General features: G+C 43.8%; 1 protein-coding gene across 4 annotated transcripts in view; it reads right to left on the bottom strand.

Moving 5' to 3' along the window:
- The window catches only part of SRGAP2 (SLIT-ROBO Rho GTPase activating protein 2), a 111,817-nt gene that overhangs the window by 60,574 nt on the left and 26,644 nt on the right, over positions 1-24,599 (bottom strand). For all 4 annotated transcript variants that reach the window (XM_075115946.1, XM_075115947.1, XM_075115948.1 and 1 more), the window contains exons 3-4: positions 12,406-12,598; positions 2,603-2,765 (exon numbers count right to left, since the gene is read on the bottom strand). In XM_075115946.1, the coding sequence (XP_074972047.1) occupies positions 2,603-2,765; positions 12,406-12,598 (356 nt within the window). The remainder of the gene's footprint in view (positions 1-2,602; positions 2,766-12,405; positions 12,599-24,599) is intronic.

Raw genomic sequence — 24,599 nt, 5'->3', positions numbered from 1 at the left:
ACTTTCAGATTCTATCATCAATATGACTAATTTCCCTTTGGGCTAGCATGGTTTCAGCTTCCGGTTAGAGGCACAAAAATACATGCCACTCCTAAATATCTTGCTAAGTCACCTAATTATTCTCCTTCAATACCTACAGACACTGACCAGAAAGGCATCCTGGCTTTGCCAGCCACCTGCTGAGCAGCCCTGGGTAAGTGACTTCATCCACTTGTCCCTGTTTTTTCATCCAAGAAAAGGAGCCATTTGTCTGCTTATGATCCAGAGATATTCTGAAGGTTGTTTGTACTGCTCTTGGGATATACTGAGTGCTACAAGCACGCTACACAGCAGTTTTAGAAGTGGATAGCATTTTTTAAAATCCATGGAATATTTAACCACACACCACGTCTGTTTTCTAGCCTACAGTAGCTTTTGTACCAGTTCACGCGGCTGCTTGCAGCTCAGGAAGGTAGGAGATTCTAGTGAAAAAGCACAAGCAGCAGCAGATCCAAGCTTAGCCGAACGTCTCTATTTATCAGCTGCTATCTTACTCAACTATGTGACGCTCTAGATAAGACAGGATGCAATCTTTGTTTTTAACGACCCAGCACAAGCGGAATAGTAATCTAATACCTGGTTTGGCCTTCAGCCAATTTGGTATGGCTGGCAAACAGACAAGTACTTGGAATTTAGCAACAAGTGCCTTTTGTTTGCACAAATTAACATGGAGTTTACATTTGGTCTGTGAGAAGGAAACCAGAGGGATATTTTGTTGGCGGTGGGTTATTTGTTTGCTTTTATTCAAGTCCTACTGCCCAAAATAAAACAAAACAGGGCAAAACCATACTTATACAAGGGACTGAAACTTAAGATGCTCGTTTCCAGCCAAACTGGGATAATATCAATTTCCATGTACTACTATACTGAGGCATTTTCTCAGCCACCTTCCTCAAGTGCAGCCCTTGCTGAAATTCAGTGGGGAGATTACTTATCTTCTGGAAGGATTAGAGGAATTGAAGAGGAACTGCCACTCAGTAATCCCGTGTAAGTATCTAATCAACCATAATGTAATTACCAGAAAATTTTAAAGGGTCAAAAAGGCCTTCATGTGGCGTTACTTAAAAAAGAGAAGGTTCCTCCTCTGCTTGGGTAACATCTCAGAGAAAGAAGTACAACAGAAACAATGTCATGATTAAATGTATTTTTCACACACGCTTGCTGCCCATTAAAAACTCAAGAAATAGGCAGAGGCCAAGGAACACAAGAGTGCACTCACACTTATTTTCATTCTCCCGAAGAAATGAGTTGCCAACACACACAAATACCTGCTGTGAAAGAGAAAATGCCTCCTGCTCTCCAGGTAACACGCAACAAGACCCTGCTCCTTCAAGTGCATCTTGACATGAAATATCCTACACAATATCGAGCATTGCTCGTTTTCTAGCAGTCTAAATGGACTGGTTATATAGAGTCTCTTTAATCAGTTAAAGCAATATAGTGATGTTAAGAAATACCTCAACGCTCTTTCCTCAAGACGTTTCAAAAGACTTTCAAGACCAGAATGAAAAGCCAGCGAGGCCCCCAATTACTGCCGACTGCACCTAAACAGAGTTTAAAGTCACACAATACTCGCGCGACTTTTTTTTTTAATGTAACAGCTGGCACCACTGAAGGCAAAAAGGCAGACATGGAAGTATGCCAGGAGGTGGGTTTTTTATCAGAAGCGTTCCTCTTCCATTTCTCTCTCAGAGGCAGCGTGATTTAGGATGGGTCTCCACAAAAGCATTCGTTAGAAAGCTCGAGTCCTTCCGCAACCCCCTTCTCTAGGCCTTGCAATGGTAGAAATAACTCTTCGCGATCGTGACACATTGCAAGGGGGTGGGGAGCGGGGGAAGAGAAACTGCTTTCAAAGTTAGAATTGCAATGTTTTTAACATGTTAACTAGCAGATGTTACAGCCATTGACAAACCTCTGAAGAGACTAGGCATTACCATTTAATACGAGTTTCAAAGCTTCCATATCATGTTTCTTCAACTGGAAGAACAGATTCTTAATAGAAAACTACCCTCCCACACTGTCCCACCTTTTTTTCCAGGTAGAAATCAAGGGGAGAAAAAGGGTATAAGGCTAACAAGAGACCTCAGCTGCATTTTTCTCCTTTTTCCCAGAGGACAATACATCCTTTTATTATCTGGCATAGTAGGAGTTCTCCCTAATTTTTCTTTTAACATCAGTTTCTCCTCTGCAGCAGATATAAATTTGTCTTTGGAGAGTTGTTCTTGATTATACACAGAGTTGAAGACCTGGAGGGCTTCTGCTTATTTAATAAAAGTTTCAAAACACATACAAAACTGTGGGCAGGTTAAGAGGAAAAAACACGTCCTGAATTTAGACCAACAAATCTCAACTGACTGTTTTCAGGAAAATAGTAAAATACTAGAACAAGAAAATAACTGAAGAAACCAGAGGTAAGTCAAGCACAGTTACCCACAAAGAAGAAGAAAAACCCCAACCTGTGTCGGGCACAGTCAACAATAAATTGATCCACCAGAAGTAACAGCTAAAACTTTGTATTTCAGAAAGACCAAACAAAAACACACGGGTTGTAGCACTCAGTTACCTTCTTGAACAGGCGCCCCGAGTCTTCGCTGACCTGGACAAAGCGTGGGATGATGTTGTTGAGATAGATGTCACTGAGCGTGGTGTGATCCCTGCTCTCCCGCTTCACTTGGTTTAGCAGGAGATTCCAGCAATTGACTGGCGATAGCACATTCTGATCCTTCCTATAAAGGACACAAAATAGAAACAAGAATTGGATAGGACTTTACCTGAAGTGGACAAAACGATTCTCTTCGTGATGTCCTGTATCTATAACCCAGCTATGGGATGTATGGATTTGCTGAGGGAGGGGAGAGGGGAGGAAGGCTACAAAACGGCTACTGCATGTACAGAAAATACGCCCTTTATTACACATGCCTACATTCACATGGCCATGGGCTTTTGTCCCCCAACAAACAGATCGGGCAAATGCAAGCTACAGTATGCCAAATGTAGGCTCTAATTTTTTTCTTTTGAGTCCAAGATTTCATGCATAAATTACAGTGCCTGAGGGAGAGCGATGGCTCCAGCATCTGACAATAGGTTTCACAGTGCTGTCTCAGGCATTTGTGACAACCACAATAAAAAAAGGTTTCAAGCATCCACTTAGCTAAACAGCATCTGCATAGGAAACAAAATGTTATGTTTCGTGTACAAAACCAATTATGTGCAAGCATCTATATCTGTCCTGAGCAAAAGAGAAAGCAACATTCATTAAAAGATGCACAGAAGTGGTGCTTGGGAACATGGTTTAGTGGTGGACTTGGCGGTGCTGGGTTAACAGTTGGACCTGATGATCTTAAAGGTCTTCTCCAACCGAAACGATCCTCACATTCATACAACAAGTTTTATTTTCCCATCTTTGAACTTCCCCCACCTTATTACAGCTGATTTCACTCTGCACCCTGCATACAAGCAATACAAAGGGCAAAAGGGGAGATGAGAGGAACCTCAGTGTATTTGGATCAACACCTCATCTACTCAAAGGACTAAGTCATGTCTTAAGGCACCGTTTCATACCAGACGAAAGCAAGGACACTAGCAGTGATTTTGCATGGTCCTCCAGCAGCCCCGCAGCAGTGTTCGGAACTGGCAGATCTAGGTGTAGTGTTAACTACATCATTTACTTTTCTCTAGTTCTGTTTATCATTTGTTTACAGTACAATAATATTTATTCAGAAAAAAGTCAGAGCTCTGGCGGAAAGCCAAAGCTCCTCTTGATTATTGTACACAATTGTATCAGATTTCTTTTAAGAGGAAAGAAATGTGGTTTAATTTCCATTGAAAAAGGGAATATTCTGCAATTAAGAAGACAGCCATCTCTGCTGCAAGAAATGTCTGACATTGTGAAAATGCAAAAATCAAGCCATGGCAGACGTTCATTACCCTTCTTGCGACACCAATAGTTGGATTTGTACAATATGGATAATTTTAGATAAAGATGAATAGTTTCAGAACAGCTGATCTTGATGCTTTGTTTCTTTTCCTTAAAAAAATTAAAAGCTCAGGAAATGACTGCAGCTTGCGATCTGGACTGCTTCAAGGTTTGGAGCGTGTCTGTGTGTATAGTGCGAGGGGGGTATAAAAAGGATTCTGGGCTTTTGTTTCTCCCAGTGTTTCAAGTAAATATAAATAGCAAATAAAAAGTGAGAAGGCATAGATTTTATTTAAAGACAATATTTTCCTTCATCTTCTAGTGTTCTGTATTGCAGATACTGCTGATGTGCAAAACCAGATGGAATGATCAAAATGCAGAACTGTACAAGGTTGAAACTACCAGATGTTAAGCTGTATAAATCAAAGAGCTGCCCCCCAATCTGCAGTCAGTGTTTGCAGCACACCGTTTGTTTTGTTAATATGCCAGAGAGCTAATTAGTAACTGCGAGACCCAGCTAATAGAATTGTGAATCTACGGGTACCGATCACGCTGCAGCCGTGAAAGGCGGCCTCGAAGGGCACACGCGCAGAGGAGCAGCTGTATGCTCCGACTCCCGCTGAAACGGAGATAAAAGCTGCCACCACAAGAGAAGGTAATATACACGTTATATATAAGGGGTTTTTTTATTCGGGTGAGACAAGAAGCAACACCCAGCTTCCTTCCACAGGGCAGGAGGAGGAAAGGCGTCTCCAGAAAGAGCTCCTCCAAGGAGCAGCGCTGGGTCGGAGGTGTACACACCATCTCTACCAACAGACAAACTGTGGTTCGCGTAGAAGATAGGAAGTAAACTAAATAAGATAGTATTGCGGGTGGTTGTAAAGAGAAGTTTATGAAGGACCGCATTAAAAGACGTTAAAAGTTAGTTTGCTCCTTTGCACAATTGATATAGAAGTACTTTACACACAGACTTAGTATTTGCCCTCTAAAGCTGGAAGAGCTACAGCAAGTGAAAATTAACTACCATAAAGAGTTTGGGAATGAAACTTTGGAACAAAGAGCTCAGATTCTCCACCAGCTGACCTTGTTTTAGCTGTTTGAAACCCTGCCTCAAAACCCTTAACAGCCTGTTACTGCTTCATCACCTTGCTGCTTCACTCTTTTCCTAAGACCAGTGCAGCCGCAGACCTCCTGTAAGCAGCCAGAAGTCGTCCAGCTGCGTGCAGCCTGCTAACTTGCCTTCTCAGGCTTTGCACCGTTCATCTGCACAAAATACCAAGCCAGGAACTCAGCTGTTTTGATCCTTAATATCTCCTATCGCATTCTCCATCTCATTACAAATTTTTGCTACCTACTCTGCTAAGAGCACCTGGCTGTCCACGGGTGCCCTCACTGAGTCCAACCCCACCTTGAGCAGCCTGGAAGAGTGTGAGCGACAAGGACCAAGGGTTATGACTACAGGCAAGAGTACGTGCAAGGGACCAGGCAGCAGCACGGTGCGAGTGCTTTGCTTTCCAAAGAAAACTGAAACACCAAATGGGAACCAGAAGAGATGCAATAGTTAACTGGACAATTCCCAGCTGTCCAGGCTGCGCTACCACAACACCCCAAGCTATTCTAAGGCAGCACATAGCACAAATACCAAGAGCCCATGAAACGCATGGTGAGTAAAATTGCTGGTGTCTAATGGCGCCAGATGGGTTGTTGACACACTCCATGTGGTTAGACATGAAAGGCCATCCTGCAGGAAAAAATAATCACAGCCCCACATGCTTCCAATCCGCGACCGGGATTGTCACCTTTGGGTCTGCGCAGTGAGCGCCGCACCCAGAGCTCAGCCTCATGCAACTGCAGCTCTGCGCGCTTCAGGATTTTTCATTTAAATTCCTTCAGTTTCTTGGTGTCTGTTGGTTTCACTAACCCCTTCCCTTCAGTGCCTTGTTAAAATGCTCTGTCTTGCTTTTGTACAGGTTCGACGTTTTCACAGCCAGGTTGTTACAGGAAGCGAGACAAAAACTCTCCTTCATTATTTGCTAGTGACAATTTTCCTAGCACTGGCAAAAAGCAGATAAAGGCAGGCCTTAAGACAGAAAAGGAAAGGCAGTTACTTGCTTCAGACCTTCCAAGGAGCCTTTAAAACTATGCACACATTAACTGTTAAAGCACCTCTAAAACGCAGCATTTTCTGTGGTGGAACACGGCAACAGTTTTCACAACACAGAGCAAAAGTTATACAACTGTTTACAACAGACCCTTTTCTATCATAACCACAAGCAGATGGCAGAGAAGCAAATTGCAATTTTCATTAACCATTTCAATTCTCAAAGGAGCTGGCAAATCTACTCTGCTTCCAGTTTCATGTCACCACAGAGGAGGGATGAAAAAGGGAAGCAAAATATGCAGCAGGGACCACTGCATATAATCGAGAGTGAGCTTGATTTCCACAGATTCTGCAGAATGACTGGAGTCAGTATTCACTCTTACGAAGTAAAACTGATGACATCAACCCAAAACTTTAGGGCCTGTATATGAACTTTCCCAAAGTGCTGGCGATTTCACATTCACAACAACTGTTTGACTCAAACTTCCCCCGCAAGGGGAGGAGGAAGAGGAGGAGGAAGACGATGCCAAGATCCAGGTTTATTTCAAGCACTATTTATACTCATTTAAAGATCGTGTGATGACAGTGAATCTGGCGAGTTTATTTAGGTTAGCCTAAATTACACCAGATCACAGCAATCAGGGGTGTTTGGGAGCAGGAAGAGGAAGTCGTGCACAGATTTTCAAGGAACCACAAAGTATGAAGCTCTGTGGTTTCTCGGGTGTTATCTTGATTGGGTCCTGTGCAACTTCCACTTCAAAGGTTTCAGTCAGTCTCAAAAGATCAGAAGGGAAGATTGAGTCCCAAGTATCTGAAAAGTCTTTAATTAAATTACTCATTCATACGAGGAACTCACAGATGATCCAAGATTCAGCTGCTTTAAGGCAAGCAGGAGAGAGCGACAAAATCCAGCGACACTTAATTGGGCATTGCAAGGTAACACCATTCAGAGCAACTGCAGAAAAATTATCTTAAAGAACAACCTCCTTCCCCCCACTAGATGAAAAACAAAATAAACAAAACAATAAAAAAAACCATACCCACAAACCAGGAATAGGAATATTGGGTTTCCATAAGTAGCACAAGATGAAGGAGTGAGTCAGATGAGAATGAAAATATTACTAAATAGAAAGAAAGAAACAATTAACATAGGCATGTCACATCATCCGTGTGAACAGAAAACTTGTCCGACCATCCTTCCTTCGAACTGAAGTTTTTAAAGCAAGTGTCCTGGTGGTACAGACAAAAACTGAAGGTTCCTGTTGCACCTCCCTGCCCGCCCCCCACCCCCACCCCCCAAATACTGGGGATCTGTTTCCTTGGGGTGTGCAACAGACATTTCCAGACCTGGTACATCCCAAAATAGTGATCAAGAACCTGGGAACCAAGAAACTGATTTATTTCCCACTCTGCAGAGTAACCTGCACACACTACCCTTCCCAGCTCAACAGTGACACACAGGCTCGGGTCTCTGAGCTCTACAGGGTACTCACCCTGCAGTACTGACCTCATGCCCAGCTCACCTGAACTACCTGCTAATATTAGATATGAGGTGAAGGGAGAGATGAAAAATTTATTTTCAGATCCGTGCAATCGTCAAGTCCACCCTGCAAACCATCAGAGCTGGAGCAAGCCTTGGAGCAGAGACCTGATTAATTGTTTCTCTATATATATTCTCAGACCTGTCTGAATTTTGTCCTTTGCAGTGCGCTCCATAAGAGTAGCTACAACCATACCAACCAACACAGCACAACACTGGAATTGCTGATACGATGAAAAACACCGCAGAGATCCTCTCTAGGGGTTTACATCAATTTTTGCTGGTCATGTATCCCTAGCTCTCTGGGTTCAGTGAGGCCACCGAATAAATGAATGCTTCATGCTTAGAAAAATCTCCCAAATGTTATTTGAAAGACGCAGAATAAAATCTTCAGGACTCAGGTCCATCAAAAAGAACCACAGGTCAAAATAGCCTATGACAATATTTATCAAATCAAAATAACAACGGCGACGTAACTGAAGCCCACGTGACCCAAAAGCTTTTGGCGACACCTCCCTCACAGCCCATACCATCTCTCCTTTAAAGAAATCTTTCCACTTTTAAGACCACTAAAGCTGAACTTCTCTGCAAGCTGCTCACTCAAATCAACGTTCATTTTCCCCTTAAAGTCTTCCTGACGCAGCTCCGTGTTAACTGCAGATTGAGAATTACAAGCATGGACATACAGGCTGCTCCCTGCCCTTCTCTTCCGAAAGATTCCAGTTATGAACATCTGTTGTTTACAAGGGCTCAGCCTCAAGGTTGCCATACTTACTCTGCATCTTCTCCTTCAAGGCAAAGGTTGCCAGAAAGCCATCTGAATTTCATGCTGGGATACCCTGGACGTTCAGCTCTCCAGCTGACAATCGCTACTCAGCATCCTACTTCCAAAGATTATCTTGATTTAAAATATGGCCTTAAAATAGCATTGTCTTGTCTTTTTTTCTTTTTTTTTTTTTCCCCTCATTTTGTCCCTTGGAAGGAATCACTCAACGTTTGCCACAGGTTTTATATTGTTAACTGATTATTTGAATAGGCAAACATCTTTAGGACAAAAATCACATGAAACAGGAGAACTGAAGTCTGGAGTTAAAGGTCCCAGGGTTTCACTGTGGTGGGAGAGGGCCTTCCTCTGAGGATGGAAGTCAGACCCACACCCAGCGCTGGTGCCCACAGGGACCCCCGAGACCCAACAGGCAGGACAGATGCTGGCAGAGATGGATGCGCCGATTTATACCAGAGACCTTTAGTTAGGCAGATCTTTAAGGAGTGACGACTATACCAAACTTGTGACCAACAAGCTCTTGCAACAACTGGAGTTATAAGACTTGGGCTATGAAATGCATGTTTTTTTCCTCTAGTCCTTACATGCTGTGCAAGGATATTTACCAACAGGTACTGAACAAGCCTTACCAAATATGTACGTTTTAAATTACTATTCTCTTTAATAGTCTGTTCTAATTGAAAAACCATTTTCAAAGGACAATAGGCAACGTGAGGTCTAACAGCCATGGTAGAGTAGTTAAAAGCAAGTAAAACCTGGGATATATCCAACTGTCATCAACTCATATGTCACCTTGGCTAAACCAACCTGTTCCCCTTCTTTGAAGATATAAAATGAGAATAACATACACCTACCTCTGTAAATCATTTTAAGATGCTCCAGTGAAGCTAGCTTCAAACTGTGCAATGCGCAAGCACCCTGTAAGTCCATCACAGCTATACAGCGTTTGCTGTCGAGACCCAACCACCTAACATTCAAAACCCAGATGGAAAACGTAGCCACCTGACCAACTCACCCTCTGACGCAGCCACATCTAAGAAAAATAAACCCCATGCAACCCATTTGTTAGAAACCCAACACGAGCCTGCACTTTGCATTGCTCTTTCCTTTAAGTGTGTGCTTTTACCGGCTTGGAGACGGACAGTGGAAGAAGCCACACAATCCAATTTCAAGGGTTAGACCGAAGCCTCCTGCCCTTGACAGCATTCCCTTAAATGAACGTATTCGGAACAACTTGGCAATTACATAATAGCTATTGAGTATGAAAGCACATGCAAATTACAGGGTTACTGCCTGACAGATTTCCTCCTTGACAGTGTGTTATGAGATCTAAAAACAGCAAGTGACATGGTAAGCAGTCACTGAATGATATGGTACCTTCCGACATAATTATCATGTTATCGAAAGAACACACTATTACTGTATATTTATAGGGTCACAGCCAGGCAATTACAGAGTAGCCACCCGCCTGCGCACATCTCGTAGTCATGTAATACTGGGCTCCTTAGGAGGAGAGATCTGATGGTTGGCTTTGATCAAATGGTCTTCTGGGGGTTTCCAAATGAGATTACAGCTTCAGCATCTGCAGAAAAGATACCAGCCCAGTTACTCTTCGCTATTCAGACAGAGCAGTGTTGGGGATAGGTAATTATAATTGGAATTGCTTCCTTACTGACCCCTGGGGTATTCTGACACATTTCTGAATGTTACAGCCAGCAGACACAAGTGACCGAACAAGTAATAGATGGAGCTACCCAGGACAGGCTTTACAACCGTGTGCCGCTGCTGTGACAAGGACTGCCCACAGACCACCAGCCTTACAGTTAAGAGTTACTTTTTCCCCTTATTCCAACTCTTGACCAAATTAACAACTTATGCATTTGGGAGTCAAACCTTGCAGGGGTAACACACTCCAAGAGAAAGATGCTTTTCTGCCAGGAGCTCTCGACTGCTAATGTAAGCGAAATCACGGGCCCAAGCAGCGTTAGCCCTCCCTCCGCAAAGCAAAGTGAAGCTGATGCTCAGTAACGGGTTTCAGAGTATTTCGGGCAATGCCCTGGACGTGACCAGAAAAGCATGGAGATTTAATTCAGAAATTCAAGTGGAAGTTTTATGTGCTGATAAAAATCACTTGTCCAATTCGGGCTACCCTCGATATCTAGGATATCTGAGGTCAGTTTTGCCCAGGTACAGCTTTATGAAGCCTATCTAAAGTACAAACAGCTCAAAAACCAGAGGCAGGGGTCAGTGAGGAAAATGCATTAGAACAAACAAAGAAAACCTGCAGTACCACAGCCAACATATTTAATTCACATGAAGCATGACACCAGAGATTCTGTTCAATTATGGTAAAAACTTCCACATTAAAAATTCACTCTAAATCTCAAAATAGGAAGTAGGCTATATTCAACTTTCCCAATGCTGAAAGCTGAATACGAAAGTGTTTCTGATGGGATGTTTCATATCATGTAATATAAAGGAAAACACCTAAATTTTCACTAGGAATAGCAATAAAATAAACTGAAAAAGACCAATCATAATGCATAGGAAAATTATAGTTCAAGACATCATTTCTTTAGTGCCATCTTAAAGGCGTGTGCAGAATATGCGCAGCTTATAGTTTTAAGAACACTGCCAATGTAAAGAAAAATAAATTTAAGAAAAATTACAGCTCTCTAGCCATGCAGAGTAACTCTTCTCCAACCTGTCAAACAGCTATGCTGGGGAGTCATGCCTTCCCGACACTGTAGCACGCTGCGCGCTTTAAATGAGAACTGAAGTACATGACATCAAAGCTGTACAGAAAGGAAACTAAAATGGTGCCTACTTAGCGGCTTTCACAAAAAGAGCTTCCAGTGGAAAGGAAAGGCTGATATATCCCCATATCCCTCCAAACACAGCAACAACAACAAAAAAAGAAAACAGAGATAAAGTCCCAACTCAAACAATGCTAAAAGTGATGTTGCACTTTGGGCGGAGGCAGACCCAGATGGATCCTCTCAGACCAATCTGTCCAAAGCAGAAATTACTCAGATCCCAAGGCTGCTTTTGCTCGGTGTTTTCCCCCAGCTGCTACCCTGACAACAAAACCCAACAAGCTCGTGCACTGCCCAGATGTCAGCTACAGGAGCCCTGTGGCTGTGCCTTTGCGCTAGCCTCCTGCTCACTGGGCTGACGTCTCCGTGCCATGCAGCCTGCACCTTCTTCACCCACAGGTCCTCTCCTGCATCCCCCTTCCTGCGAGAAGCACCTGCGCCCCTCTCTCTGGGCAGGAGCCAGTAGTAAATACGGAGGCTTTGAATCCACGATACGTGTTAGTCGTCCCAACTCAAGCAGCTAAGCAGGGAACAACCAAAGCAGTACGGTCAGACCTACCTGAAATCATGTTTCAAGGAGGTGAGACAATTGTTAATAAGGACATCTTGACATTTTAATTGAGTCCCTCCATCTTAGCACCTAGGGATTCCACCACACCCCCCACCCCGGCCCCAAATCCCCAGCTCTATTTGGAAGTACTATTGGCCTTATTCCTCTACTGCTTTGAAGTGACAGTCGCACAGATACAACACACTTAAATCCTACATTGAGTATTTGCAGAATATTGAAAACAGAGCGCTGCAACGGCAAATCACAGCATAGAACGGATTAGAAACAGTTATTCTTAAAACAAACAGACCAAACCCACTGACACTGAAGGAAATCCTGGCTTTGTCCATCAAATCTGGTGCACAGCTTTGCCCACCTTCCCAAGAAAATGATTCCTTTTAGATTGTGCCAATTTTTATTGTTCCATTCCCTATTGACAACATACGACCTACCAGGAATTCTGAAATGAAGCTAGCAGCCAGGCTGTGTGGAAACATGAAACGGGTTCTGTGTTTATCGCAAACTTGGCAAACATTTTATTCTGACATCCACAACAGTGCTGACACCTACGATCACTACATCAGCTCTCTTTTTGCATTCCTACCCTTGTGACCGCATCTGCAGGAAAAAAGGGCAAAAACAAAAGGCAAATACTCTACTTGAATTGCTGGTCTTTGGTGCTCCTAGTTTTAGCCAGGAATCTCTCAGCCAACTTCTCCAAATTCCTTGAGTAATCCATCTCAATCTCTGCCTTCTTGCGGAAGAAATCCTGCAAGTCCTGCAGTAACTGGACCCGAAGCTCGCACTGTTGGTCAAGGCATTTCAGCTGCTCTACCAATTGGGCACGGATCTCTGTAACAAATAAAAGCACTAAAGATTAAACAAAATCCCATTAGAGAGAAGACTGTAAAAATTCTCCAGTAAAATATAGTTTAAAATATATTCCCTCATTAGTAATATGTCAGCAAAGCTCCATCATGATACCTGCAGACAGAAAATGATTGCTGTTGCATATTGGATGCACCGGTCACATGAAAGCCATCCAACAACCTGCAATCCGGTGCACAGATCTACAAGCAAGGCTTTAATGCTGAACAGTGCATCAATTACAAGTGTCAAGTGCATTTTTGGCATCAAAAAGAAGTGGTCACTGCCTAAAAATGTTCTGAATCTCAGTCTGGAAAAAGGACTGAATGCTGCAATACCCCACGTCAGCTCAGAAAATCACTTCAGGGAATTTCTATCAAATTCCTTTGCAGACTACTCTTGATGCAGAAACAAGACGTTGTGCATACTGGGGCACTCCCCAGAGGCACAAATTTCGGATTATTCTGTTAGTTACCGAGTCTCCAGCTGTGCAGCTCTCATTATAAACCAAGCCATTGAAACAGATAAAGACACCCCTTTAGAGAGCCAACGTGATAGCGCTTCCCAACAGGGAATTATCTCCAGGAAGACTATTTTTCTTTTTAAAATATCTGCATATAACATATCTATATCTAAAGGACCCACAAGGCACACAGATATAGATGTTAATTTTATTATGCAGAATTGTTACTGAGGATATCTATTTGTATTTACACAACATTTTACAAACAGTTTTAAAACATTTTACAAACATGAAAACTTCTCACAACAGCCCTTTAAGCCAGGGTGGTGCTCTCCTTATCTTACTGATTCTGAATTAGAGGGTCAGAATAGTGAAATGATGGACAAACAGGACAGGAAAAAATAGCAGAAATGCATCAGTCCCTTGGTCTAAAACCACAGAAAATATCCGTCATGCAGCTAGTACAGCTTATTTGGCTTTTACATTGGCAATAAACTCAACATGAAAACAATAAAATATGCACTTTCATCTAAAGATCTCTGAGAACTCAAACTTTAGAGATGCCTGCTATTGCTTGACTGTTACTGCTGCTCTTTCCAAAGGCTTTCAGAGACGTGTTGTTCCAAGCTGAATTCAGAATCAGCAATAAAATAAGTAACATTCAGGTCTTCAGCACGCACAGCTTTGTTTATTTTCAGCACCCCCAACTTTGTCACCACAACTGAAGATGGGTAAGTATCATTTTTCCAAATGCAGTTTTTTCATCAACTACTTGATTGCTAAGTCCTGAGATATGGAATAACAGAGGCCAGCTTGGCCTCCTCATGCTTGTCCCTTTGCCCAGGAAAAGCAAACCATCTGGACCTCCGGGAGCTTTACTCTTGCCATGCACTATGAGTATCAGTTGCCCTGAATTGTGCTCACATCTGTGGGAGCAAACAGTTTCAGGGGGTCCTGGATTTGCAGTGAAGAAAAGCATGCATCTGTAATTTAGGGACTCCAAAACCCAAAATCCGTGTACACAAATACAGTTCCTAGCAAGGCTTACAAAAAAAAAAAAAATCTGCAAAAATGTGGGGTTTTCAGGCTTGAAGATGACCTGGATTAGCACTTTAATTTGGTAGTAGCACTTCTCTGAGACGGTAGTACCCAGGGGCTTCTGTAGGCTTCACTGAGGAGAAAATACAGGCAGCAAAGGTCATAACACAGACCAAAACGGCATAGTCAAAACCGTGACGTGTGAGCAAAGCTGGTCAAGTTTATTTTTTTTCCTCAGGAGAGAATTTTAGAAAGTGGAAAACTTCTCTCTCTTTATCAGGAAATACAACTACAAGCAAACGCACAGGCCTGAGTTGTCCACACACTTCTTTAATCCAAACCACTTCAGCACGCCCGTTTTGCCAGCGCAGGGGAGCCCCAGCTACACTCCCCCCTCCGGCCCAGGCGGCTGCAGCAGGAAGGGTGCGGGTTCACCCCCGGGCAGGGCCCAGCACCCTCAGGTCCTCCTGGGAGGGCTGGCTGCAAGGGTGCTGCAGAAACACACCCGGAGGAGGGGACAAGGAGCCTCTACCCTACAGCGCTCGCAAGGGCTCGGCCCTTGGTCCACAGGGAAGGCGGCACGGGGAGGGATGAGCAACACTAGGTAAAACCTGCTTATTGTGTTTCTTGCAAATTTGTGAGATTTTTTGTCTTTGTTGTTTGCTCAGTTCCAGCTGGCAAAAGTATTTCAGGATTAGCAGGGTTTGGGAGGGGCACAGGGAAAGAACAGATAGTTACGCACATTAGATCTGCTAGCATTTATTTAAAATTTGCTTCTGATGCTTAGCGTACGCTATATATATCTTCTCCATTCAGCTCGGTCCCCAGTTAAAAAACTACTAATGGATTTGCAAAAATTCTGTGTGACAGGTTTAGTCACGTGCAGTGCCAACAAGACAACCCCATTTTACCTGTAGGTTTGTCACGAAGACTTTCATAATTAAGATAAGGTGAGGCAGCTAGATGATAATAGCGCCAAAACTCTCAGTAATGTAGTGTTTCCTTGCTGCAATGACTCAGCCTGCCTAGTCCTCAACCTAAAACTCATCTGCAGGTCTGACGCTCACGAAAGAATACCCTTCTAGGCAAGAAGTAGTAGAAAGCTCTTCCTCTCTTTGTGTCTTCTCCTCCACCCCTTCCCCAACAAAAGAGATGGTCCCAACTTAGAAACAAGTCTACGACCTTCCCAGAAGTCACTGGGCAAAGACGCTGATTTTAATAAACTGGGGCTCAGTTCCCTGACCCATGAAAAGCTACCACACAAAGAAGATACTTGAGCTGCTCTGGCATTTTCTGCTAAGCAGATAAAGAATGAGGCACAGAATTCAAATGCAGCAAATATCTTCCTTGAATGTGATGTATTTGTGCATTTAGGGGTTGAGCATCTGTACGGCATTATTTTTATTAAGAGTCGGCGTCACTATGAGCAGGGATGAAGAATAGGCACCGCGTTTAAAAAGAAGATTGGAAGAGGAACAGAAAATACCAGACACAGCCCCGACAGGCAATGGTGTGGCTACCCACCCTGCATTCATCATTTCTTCCGTGTGCTGTGATCAATGGATCTTTTACAAGGGCAACAACCTGGCAAACTCTTGAGGTTCTCCATCAGTCATGTTCTCAGCTGAGAAACTAGCTCCAGAAGAAAAAGCAGAAATCCAAAACGACCACTTCCAAAGAACTAGTAGCTCTCCAAGACTAGAAGATCAGCAGAGCACATGTATTTTCATAATAAAATTACAACGAAGCTCAAGCTCTTGGTTCTCAAGGTGGGATACTCCACACGCAGCTCTCCTGCTAAACACCAGCAAGAACTAGTAACCTTTTCCTTTAGTGAGAAATGCAATCTCAGCACTTTTTCTTTATAAATAAACTCAGTGTTTTTTGAGGGGAACAGTGACAGCTGATCGGGCTGCCTGCAGGGGAACAATAAGCTATTCAGCTCCAGCTTATCAAGTCTGTGGCGCTGGGCTGGAGAAGGGCAACCTTGCTCATCTTTCAAAAACGCACCATACAGTACTTTGCCACAAAGTAAAATCAAGAATGCAGGAATTTCCTGAGGCTTACTGGGCTTTCTAGAGTATAAAGTGTCTGCTTGTTTTCCCATTGCTTACACAAGCAAAAGATATTTTTTTTCAGACTTACTCCGAGAACATACCACGGCAGAGTCGGAGGCTGTGCGTGCTCTATCCCGCGGGTCACCGTATTACACGGGACCTTTTCATGTCTGCAGTCACAACAACCACTTTAATTTTGAATCCACTGCTTTCACATCTTTTAATTTGCACAGGTTATTAGGTTAACAGCCACTTTAAACACCAAAAAGCCTTCCACCTCCTTTCGCTCTCTAAAACTCGACCTTAGCGATCCCACCCACTGTGATCATTCAAGACAAGGAACAGAATCCTAAAGACTCTGCTCCTGCTGCCAATGTTTCAAGTGCCTGAAGGTGAAAAAGCACGTATAATTCAAGGTCAAGATGCCTGTAGTAGAATTAGGATTAAACACCAGGTATTTGTACTCTCACACTAAGCCTTGCCCTGTATTGCAGAATCCTTTCTACTGTATTTGTAGCTCACGTGGCTGACAATTACATAATTAAAACGTCCCTAGTAGCAATAAAAAAGTGTTCCATCCATTTAAAACAAGCCATTTATTCACTTCCATCACCAAATCATAAAATCACCTAGATCACAGAGGGACCCAGTATTGTATAACGCTAGACAGGTGCGTAATTTTACTTTTATCCTTTTTGCCTCTACCTTTTCAACATTCCCTGTAGCACTCAGCAGGCACGTCTAGTTATTAATGGATTCAAAGTGTAAGGAAGGACCTTCCACCTTCTGCATTTTAGTCACATTTGTCATTCTCAACATTTATAATCTATTTGACTTTTTTCCTTTTTAAACTTTGAAGCATATAAAGTATTGGTAGGCACAAATGATACTGCATTATCACAAAGGTAATTGTCCCTGAATAAAATGCTGACATTTAAGTGATGGTGCCTCTAACCCTTCCATGGGAAGGTCATCACCAGTGGTTTCTATCACAGGCATGCTACAAGGCACACTGCGTTGTAAGCTGCCATCATACCTGGTGATATCTTTAAAAAACATGGATGATCTTCATAAATTGATTGTTTCTGCTTGAAAAAAAGCCCACTAGTTTGCATGAGGTGAGTCTCTAGGTGGCTAATTAGATGACAAATCTGAGGTCCCAAAACACGCCTAACCCTACGCTCCTGGGAAGGATCCAGTAAGCGAAATTAGTAGTAGGTTATCCTCCTTTTTTTTTCTTTTTCCCCCTTCTTCACACTGGAGGCGATTGTAAGAACTGTGGTACAATTGTTATCTCTGCTGAGCAGCGGGGGTTTATCAAACTACACCCAAGAGGAGAGGGTTTCTACTATGTTCTTGGCAGAACTTTGCGCTATCATAAACCAATTACGCCAGAGCACGCGGGTATATACACTGTGACTGGAACTGTACCTTGCTCTTCTACCATGCATGCAACGTTCAGCTTCTGAAAAGCCATTTACCTTTTTTTTTTTCTTTCACTTAAGCATCCTATAAACTGAAGTTGGAAGCACGGAAACAAAGAGATTTCTGTACCGACTTGTTCCTTCTTCAGTAGGCCACGTGCGGAGCTAGAAGCACAAACCCAGACCCAGGAGACCTCCTTGCCCAGTCATCTCACACAGTCTGAGCAGCGTTCCTGCTCCAAGCAGGATCACCTCCCCAGGCAGGGTTTCAATTCTTCCCAGTGATAAGCTTTACCTGCTCTAACTGGATAGCACCAGGGTGAATCACAGCCTGCACGGCACAGAGTACCAGAAGGCGGCACAAGCAGCCGGAGCTGCTTTTCAATATCTCCCTGCATCTCCATGTAGCTGCTCTGTAGCTTTCTCAAGATGTTCCCACCCCTATCCCAAATGCCATGCTGTATAAAAAGATGACAAGCTTGGGAAAGGAGTGGGATGACAACAAAACAGAACCACCAACCCCCAGCTCCCGCCCAGATTAAACAGCAACCCTCTCACCCACACAAATCCGCTCCAACTGGCAGAGCTGAACTCCAAAACGCCAAAACCGTCTGCGCTCTCGCCTTGGCTTAGCGGTCCCCCACGGCTGCTGTGCGAGGAGCAGCCCTCCTCCCGTGCTAATGCCATGTAAGTGCAATACAAGCTGGAGGCCCATTGAAATCAAAGCAAAACAGAATCAAACCACAAACGGGAAGATGGAAGCAGGCAGCTTCAAAACCTTCACGTGTAGCTCAGTTAGCCGTGAATTTTCAGGACCCCCGCCCAGCACATACGAAGCAATTACGCAGAAGGATTGGAAGTCACCAAGCATTAAACTGCACACACAGCTCTAACACCGCCTTATCTTTCAGGCTACTCGGCAGCATATGAAAGACAAAGCAGTCCAAAATGAACAAAATCCCCACTTCGTACAGAAGGCTGGAGCAGCAATTCTAGACCTTGTGCCTCATCTGTGATGGGTTTCTTAAACCCCCACCTTCTGAAAGCTGCCATGCAGTCAGGTGCTCAATGTCAGAGCGAGATGGCAGCGGCACAGCACCCACCTACCCCGCCTTGCAGCCCCACCGAGGCTTAGGCTAAGATTACAGATGAGTTTTGAAGTTAACACTCCATTCAGTTTCAAGAAATTAACAACAACCAACACTACAGCTTTGAGTAAAGGTTAAAACCATTTAAATATATAAATACGTTTTAAAAGTGGTTTGGATGACCTGTTTTGGACATATTCCCAGCACGTTACTAATTGCTCAGAATTGTTCATGTTTCCCCTACCAACTCATATAAGGAAGGCTGTACTCTAAAAGTGAAAGACTTCATAGTTTTGAGAAAACAGCCTCCATGGTTTTTTGGGTACATGATTACAAATAAGGCTGTGACAAATGACAAATGGCCCAACAACCCTGACTATGGCCGGGAGGTTTAATGACTTACAAAAGCCTTTACACAGTAGCAGTGGGAATTTCATGGAACAAACTGCGTTGCTATCTGAAAGCTGTTGATCATTACAGCCTTAAAAATCTCACTGGTAATCTAAAAACTACGCTTTGAAGTGAAAATGATATAAGAGATAAAAATACAGCCTTTTGTTTAAGACCAGAGCCAGGAGGGAGATTCAGGTTCAGGTTCATAATCCTGTCAGAAACAGCATGCCCTGGAAAAGGCAAATTTTCCTTTAAAACAAACAGAATATTCCTTGCACATTTGAGAAACATTAGCACCAGGTAATACACGTTGACAAGAATCCCTTTATAGTTACAAATATATAAACAGAATTGTAGGAGTTAGTAGCTGAAATTCTTTCTAATAGATATTGATAAAACTGTTTTGAGGTGTAAGATGATGGCATGAAGTTTCGCATTAGTGAGTATACGAGACAAGGACATGAGACATGCTTAAAAACAAAAATTAAGGCTAGTTTCGGTGAAGTACTGAGGACACTCATCTTTTATTTTCATAACTACTTCATTACATATTTGCATCACTAATTACTTGGGTCTACCAGCTTTTCTAGGCACAACAAAAGCGTCACTTAAAGGAGCGGGGCAGTCCATGCTTTCTGCCTTTATTACAGTTGTATAACGCCTCCATCACAACTGGCAGCTTGGGAATTTTGTAACTTTAAGCATCCCTCAACTAGAATCCCACTGAATGCAGCAAGCCTATGTATTGGTTTTCATACCCATACCAAAAAAACCCACACCACTCATCTGCAATTCACAGACTACGCACTGAGGCAAGGCTTCAGATCTGCAAAGCTTTTAAGCAAATGCTCAAAATTATGCAGTTAAACATGTTGACAAAGTTGCCACGGCATTTAATCCATGCAGAATTCAAAATAAATATTTAGGTTGGGTTTCTTTCCCCCCTATGAAAGTCTCCTTTGCTGTTATCAAAACACAGTCCATACTGTTGACTTTTCAGGGAGGATGTTTAAAAACAGAATCCAGATTAAATTACCCTATGCAGGGATTCACTGCCCTAATTCCAACAGCAGAGCGTGGGTAACTCCTCCCGTACGCACGAGCAAAGTCCTCATCTTTGTACCTAATCCATAGCATACATAAACACCCTGATAAAGGTAACATATCTAAGTACATTGGGCAATATTATATTTTTAGATTCTACAACTGTTTAATCAAAACACATAGAAGTTTATCAATACATTTCAAATAAGGGAAAACTCAGAACCTGCATGCGAGCAGCAGGAGCGTTACAACTCCTCTTGCCTACAGGGAGTTTCGCAGCTATTTTCAGACTGTCTGTACTCAGCTAAAGGTTTCCCCCAGACATCATCAAGCCAAAAAAAACCTCAGACAAACCTTTGCTTACGCTTTCCGACTTTCTGAATGCTGGATAAAATACTACGGACAAGTACTAAAACTACATTTCAGCATGGCTTGCAGCACGGACTGATATAATAAGTAATTTAACAGTCATTTTGACACGTGGACTATTGGCGTAATCAAAAGCAACAGGCACATGCACCGGTTTGTATTTTCAGTACTCAGAAAAGAGCTCGTGCTGACGAACTCTTCGTAGCCTCCAGAAACGAGCATCCCCAGTGCCTGTGCATTCTGGGAGGCAGAAATCGCTTTGGGCCCATTAAGCAACCTGAAATAATACGTTCTCCAAACAAGTTTTTAATAGTTATTTGGATGGCTTCCTCTCATGCAGGGTGACGAAGCCAACACTGCATAGATGGCCAAAGATTTGGTGAACGTTTTTAACATAAAGTTTTTTTTCCCCTGCTTTAAATGCTCTTTCTGCTTCTGGCCCAGGGCAAACCAAGTCTCCCTGAAGCACCCCACTCTCAGGTAGTTTTCATCACACTCTCGTGCTGACAGCTCAAACCTTTCTCCCAGAAGAGATTCTTTCCTCAAACCCTGCTGTGTTAATTACAAAAAAAAGGTGGTTAGCAGTGCAAAGAGCCTGGACATGTTCTCCCAGTTATAGGAAGTTGACAAGAGGGAATAAATGCAGTAAGGAATAAAGCTAAGCGCATGCTGTACACATTTTCAATCAAATTACTCCCAGTTTCTCATGAAACCAAGGCTGGCTACCACTAAAATGTAGGTTTCTGGATTCTTTTTGGGAGAGAGGTCAGGAGTGGGGATTTCCACTGGGTATTGCACAAGACGGTCATGCTCCAAGGAAGAGCGGTTTAACTCCTGCTCCCCCACCAGCCCCAGGACCACCCGGTCCTCCGCGACCACCCTCTGTTTCCAACACGGGCTGTGCTGTCCAGCACACTACTGACACCATTTAACATTTTAAACACCATGAGAAATTATGAAGGAATAAAATAGCAAGTCCTGGGAAGGCTCACGAGCAGTGATGATCTTTGGGCTTCCCCACGGAACATCAGAGTGTGAAAATTAATCAGACTGACCAAAAAGTGTGGGAAATGTACAGAAACACCCTTCAGAAAATGACATTAATTCATTTACAAACAGTGAGCCGCCTGGGCGTGGAGGGAGGGAGGGAGGGGAGCCAGGTACTCAAGGTTCTTCACTTCAAAACAGGAGGAGATTTGAATGAAGAATGCTGTACTGCAGTGTTTCACGCTGCACAAAGGAAGTTAAATTCCTCTGTAAAGGGAGAGGCTGGCACTTGCTTTCATCCGAAATGTCTATTTATTCTGGAATGGAAATCCATCAGGAAGAGACAGCAGAACAGGTCCCTGATGCTGCTGACCCAGCTGAGCTCTGCTAGCATGGGGCTCCCACCCCACGTTCAGGAACACCCCAGCCCCGTGCAAGAGCAGGGCTATGGGACACCTCTGCACAGGACCAGTTTGATTCATTTCTTGGCGCTATCATGAGTGTGCTCCACAGGAAGCAGCCTGGAAAATCATACCTTAGTGAAGAAAGCCAGAAAAAGCAAAGAACAATGAGCAGCTAGAACTATGTTCTAAAATCACCATGAGGCAGGAGATGTAGGATCATTCCGCATTTCATAGAATCATTAAGGTTGGAAAAGACCTCTAGGATCATCCAAGTCCAACTGTCAACCCAACACCCCCAGGCCTCCTAAACCATGTCCCCAGGTACCAGGTCTGCACAGTTTTTCAACCCCGCCAGGGACGGTGACTCCCCCACCCCTCTGGGCAGCCTGTGCCGGGGCCTGACCGCTCTGGCAGTAAAGACATTTTCCCTCATCTCCAACCTAACCCTCCCCTGACACAGCTTGAGGCGGTTTCCCCTCGTCCCATCACCAGTTACTTGACAGAAGAGGCCAACCCCCCCCTCACTCCAGCCCCTCTCAGGCAGCTGCAGAGAGCGAGAAGGGCTCCCCTCAGCCCCCTCTTCTCCAGGCTAAACCCCCCCAGCCCCCTCAGCCGCCCCCCAGCACACTTGTGCTCCAGACCCTGCCCCAGCCCCGCTGCCCTTCTCTGGACACGCTCCAGCCCCTCCAGGGCCTTCTTGTCCCGAGGGGCCCAAACCTGAGCCCAGCATTCGAGGTGGGGCCTCCCCAGGGCCGAGCACAGGGGCCCCATCCCTGCCCGGCTCCTGCTGGCCACCCCAGTGCTGACACAAGCCCGGGGGCTGGTGGCCTCCTTGGCCACCCGGGCACTGCTGGCTCATGCCCAGCCGACTGTCAGCCAGCAGCCCCAGGGCCTTCTCCGCCGGGCACTTCCCAGCCCCCTGCCCCAGGCCTGGGGCATTGCCTGGGGTTGGTGTGACCCAGGGGCGGGACCCGGCACATTATTCCACTACATGCTAGTACCGCTCCTATACATTACACAAAACACACCCCCAAAAACTGGAAAAGTGGATTGTAAAAATGCAGAATTATCAGCATTATCTTTGGTTTTAGTTCAGATACAACAAAAGACAAAATGGGCTGGTCACCTCTGTTTTGCTCAGTCAATGAAGAACCAGCCTTGGTCTATGCCGTGCTCCCTGACACCAGAAGTTAAGAGAAATGTTCTATTCCTAACTTCTGCAGCTCTGCTTTAAGCTTTTATACACCCATCTTCACAGGCACCTACAGTGCCTCTGCCCACTGTCCAAATAGGACGGCTAATGTCCATTCCAAACACTCCTACTCCTTTAACAAATAATTAAACCTGTGCCTCACTTGCTCCATTTTTAAAGCTACACAGGACACCCAACACAAGAGTTCTGTGAGCATTTAGTAAAACTCAAGCCTAAACAGCACCCAGCAGCTGCAGAAACGCTTGCTTCCCACTCCCCAAAATACACCCGGAGTGACGGGTGGCAGATCTTTTTTCAAAAGAGCTCAAAAACATTTGGGTGTCTTTCCCCCAACCCCCCGAATCTATGAGTACTCTAATTCAGAAAGGTGGGCTTTAGGGTTAGGAGAAAGGATTTTTTTTTTCCTTCTCATTTTTAAAAGTAATTCTGGCACATTTTTCCCCAACTACTGTCTCCAGTAGTTTCTGCTGTGCTTTCCTGACTTATTTTATAAATCGTTTCGCTGTGCGGCTCCACAGCAGCCCTTCACGACCGCTGTCCTTCCTCCTGAAGTCTGCTCCCCTGCTACACAACGCAGAGGAGCTGTTTAATAGCACGGCTCCAGCCCAAGACTTTACATATGTCTTCGTTCTAAGCGTTAAGATTTCCTCTGCCGGTGGTGATTAAAACAGAAGCGAAACAACTGCTTCTTTGCCTTCCAAAATTTTTTCTCGAAGTGTTTCAGCTGCATCATGTCAAATGTTGTGAGGGGTTTATTTTAATGGTGGAACAGTACTAAACTGAATTGAATTATTCATCAGAAGCGTGGAATGCGATCATTATTTCTGGCATTTGCCATATGTTCTTACTGCCTCAATTCACTTCAGGAATCCCAAATTAAACTCACTATACGCTGTATATCACTAGACTGCTACGTTCATATGCGTGCACACACACAGAGAAACATCTATAGGTGAGAAAGTAGCACCCGTACACACACGGACACGTGAAATCCTCCACAGTGCTAATTGCTTCCTCAGGAAAACAGTCCAGGGATGGATCAGATCCAGCTTCCCTGGACCCAATCCCCAGCCACCTTTGATCCTACTGCAAAAATGTAGCTAATTTGACATCAAAATTTTCCATTTCTCTACCTGTCAAGGGTGCTCCAAAAGCTACGTAAAGTTTGGAAGTGCTGAAAGATACTGGGATGGAAGAAACCAGAAGTAGAATTAATATAAAAAATTATTACTCCTTCCCAATTCATAAGACCTAATAGTTACACTCTTACACACAAGTATTCCATGCAAAGTAACTTCAAGTGTATTTTTCAAATCAATAAAATCGCTAGACCAAAAGTGGCAATTTACAACTTAAATGTTTTAATCTCTTCAATAAAAGGAAAATCCTTTGGTGAATTATGTCATGTACTTAGAAATACAAACAGAATGATTAATGTTGGTGTCTAATTTAATTTCACCTCAGGATTTTTCTCCTCCCTCTCCTCTTTGGTAACTAACACGCTAA

The sequence above is a fragment of the Phalacrocorax aristotelis genome, chromosome 21, assembly GCF_949628215.1.
Source record: "Phalacrocorax aristotelis chromosome 21, bGulAri2.1, whole genome shotgun sequence".
Taxonomy (NCBI): Eukaryota; Metazoa; Chordata; class Aves; order Suliformes; family Phalacrocoracidae; genus Phalacrocorax; species Phalacrocorax aristotelis.
The sequence above is the reverse complement of the archived record's forward strand: the minus strand, read 5'-3'. Positions and strand labels throughout refer to the sequence as shown.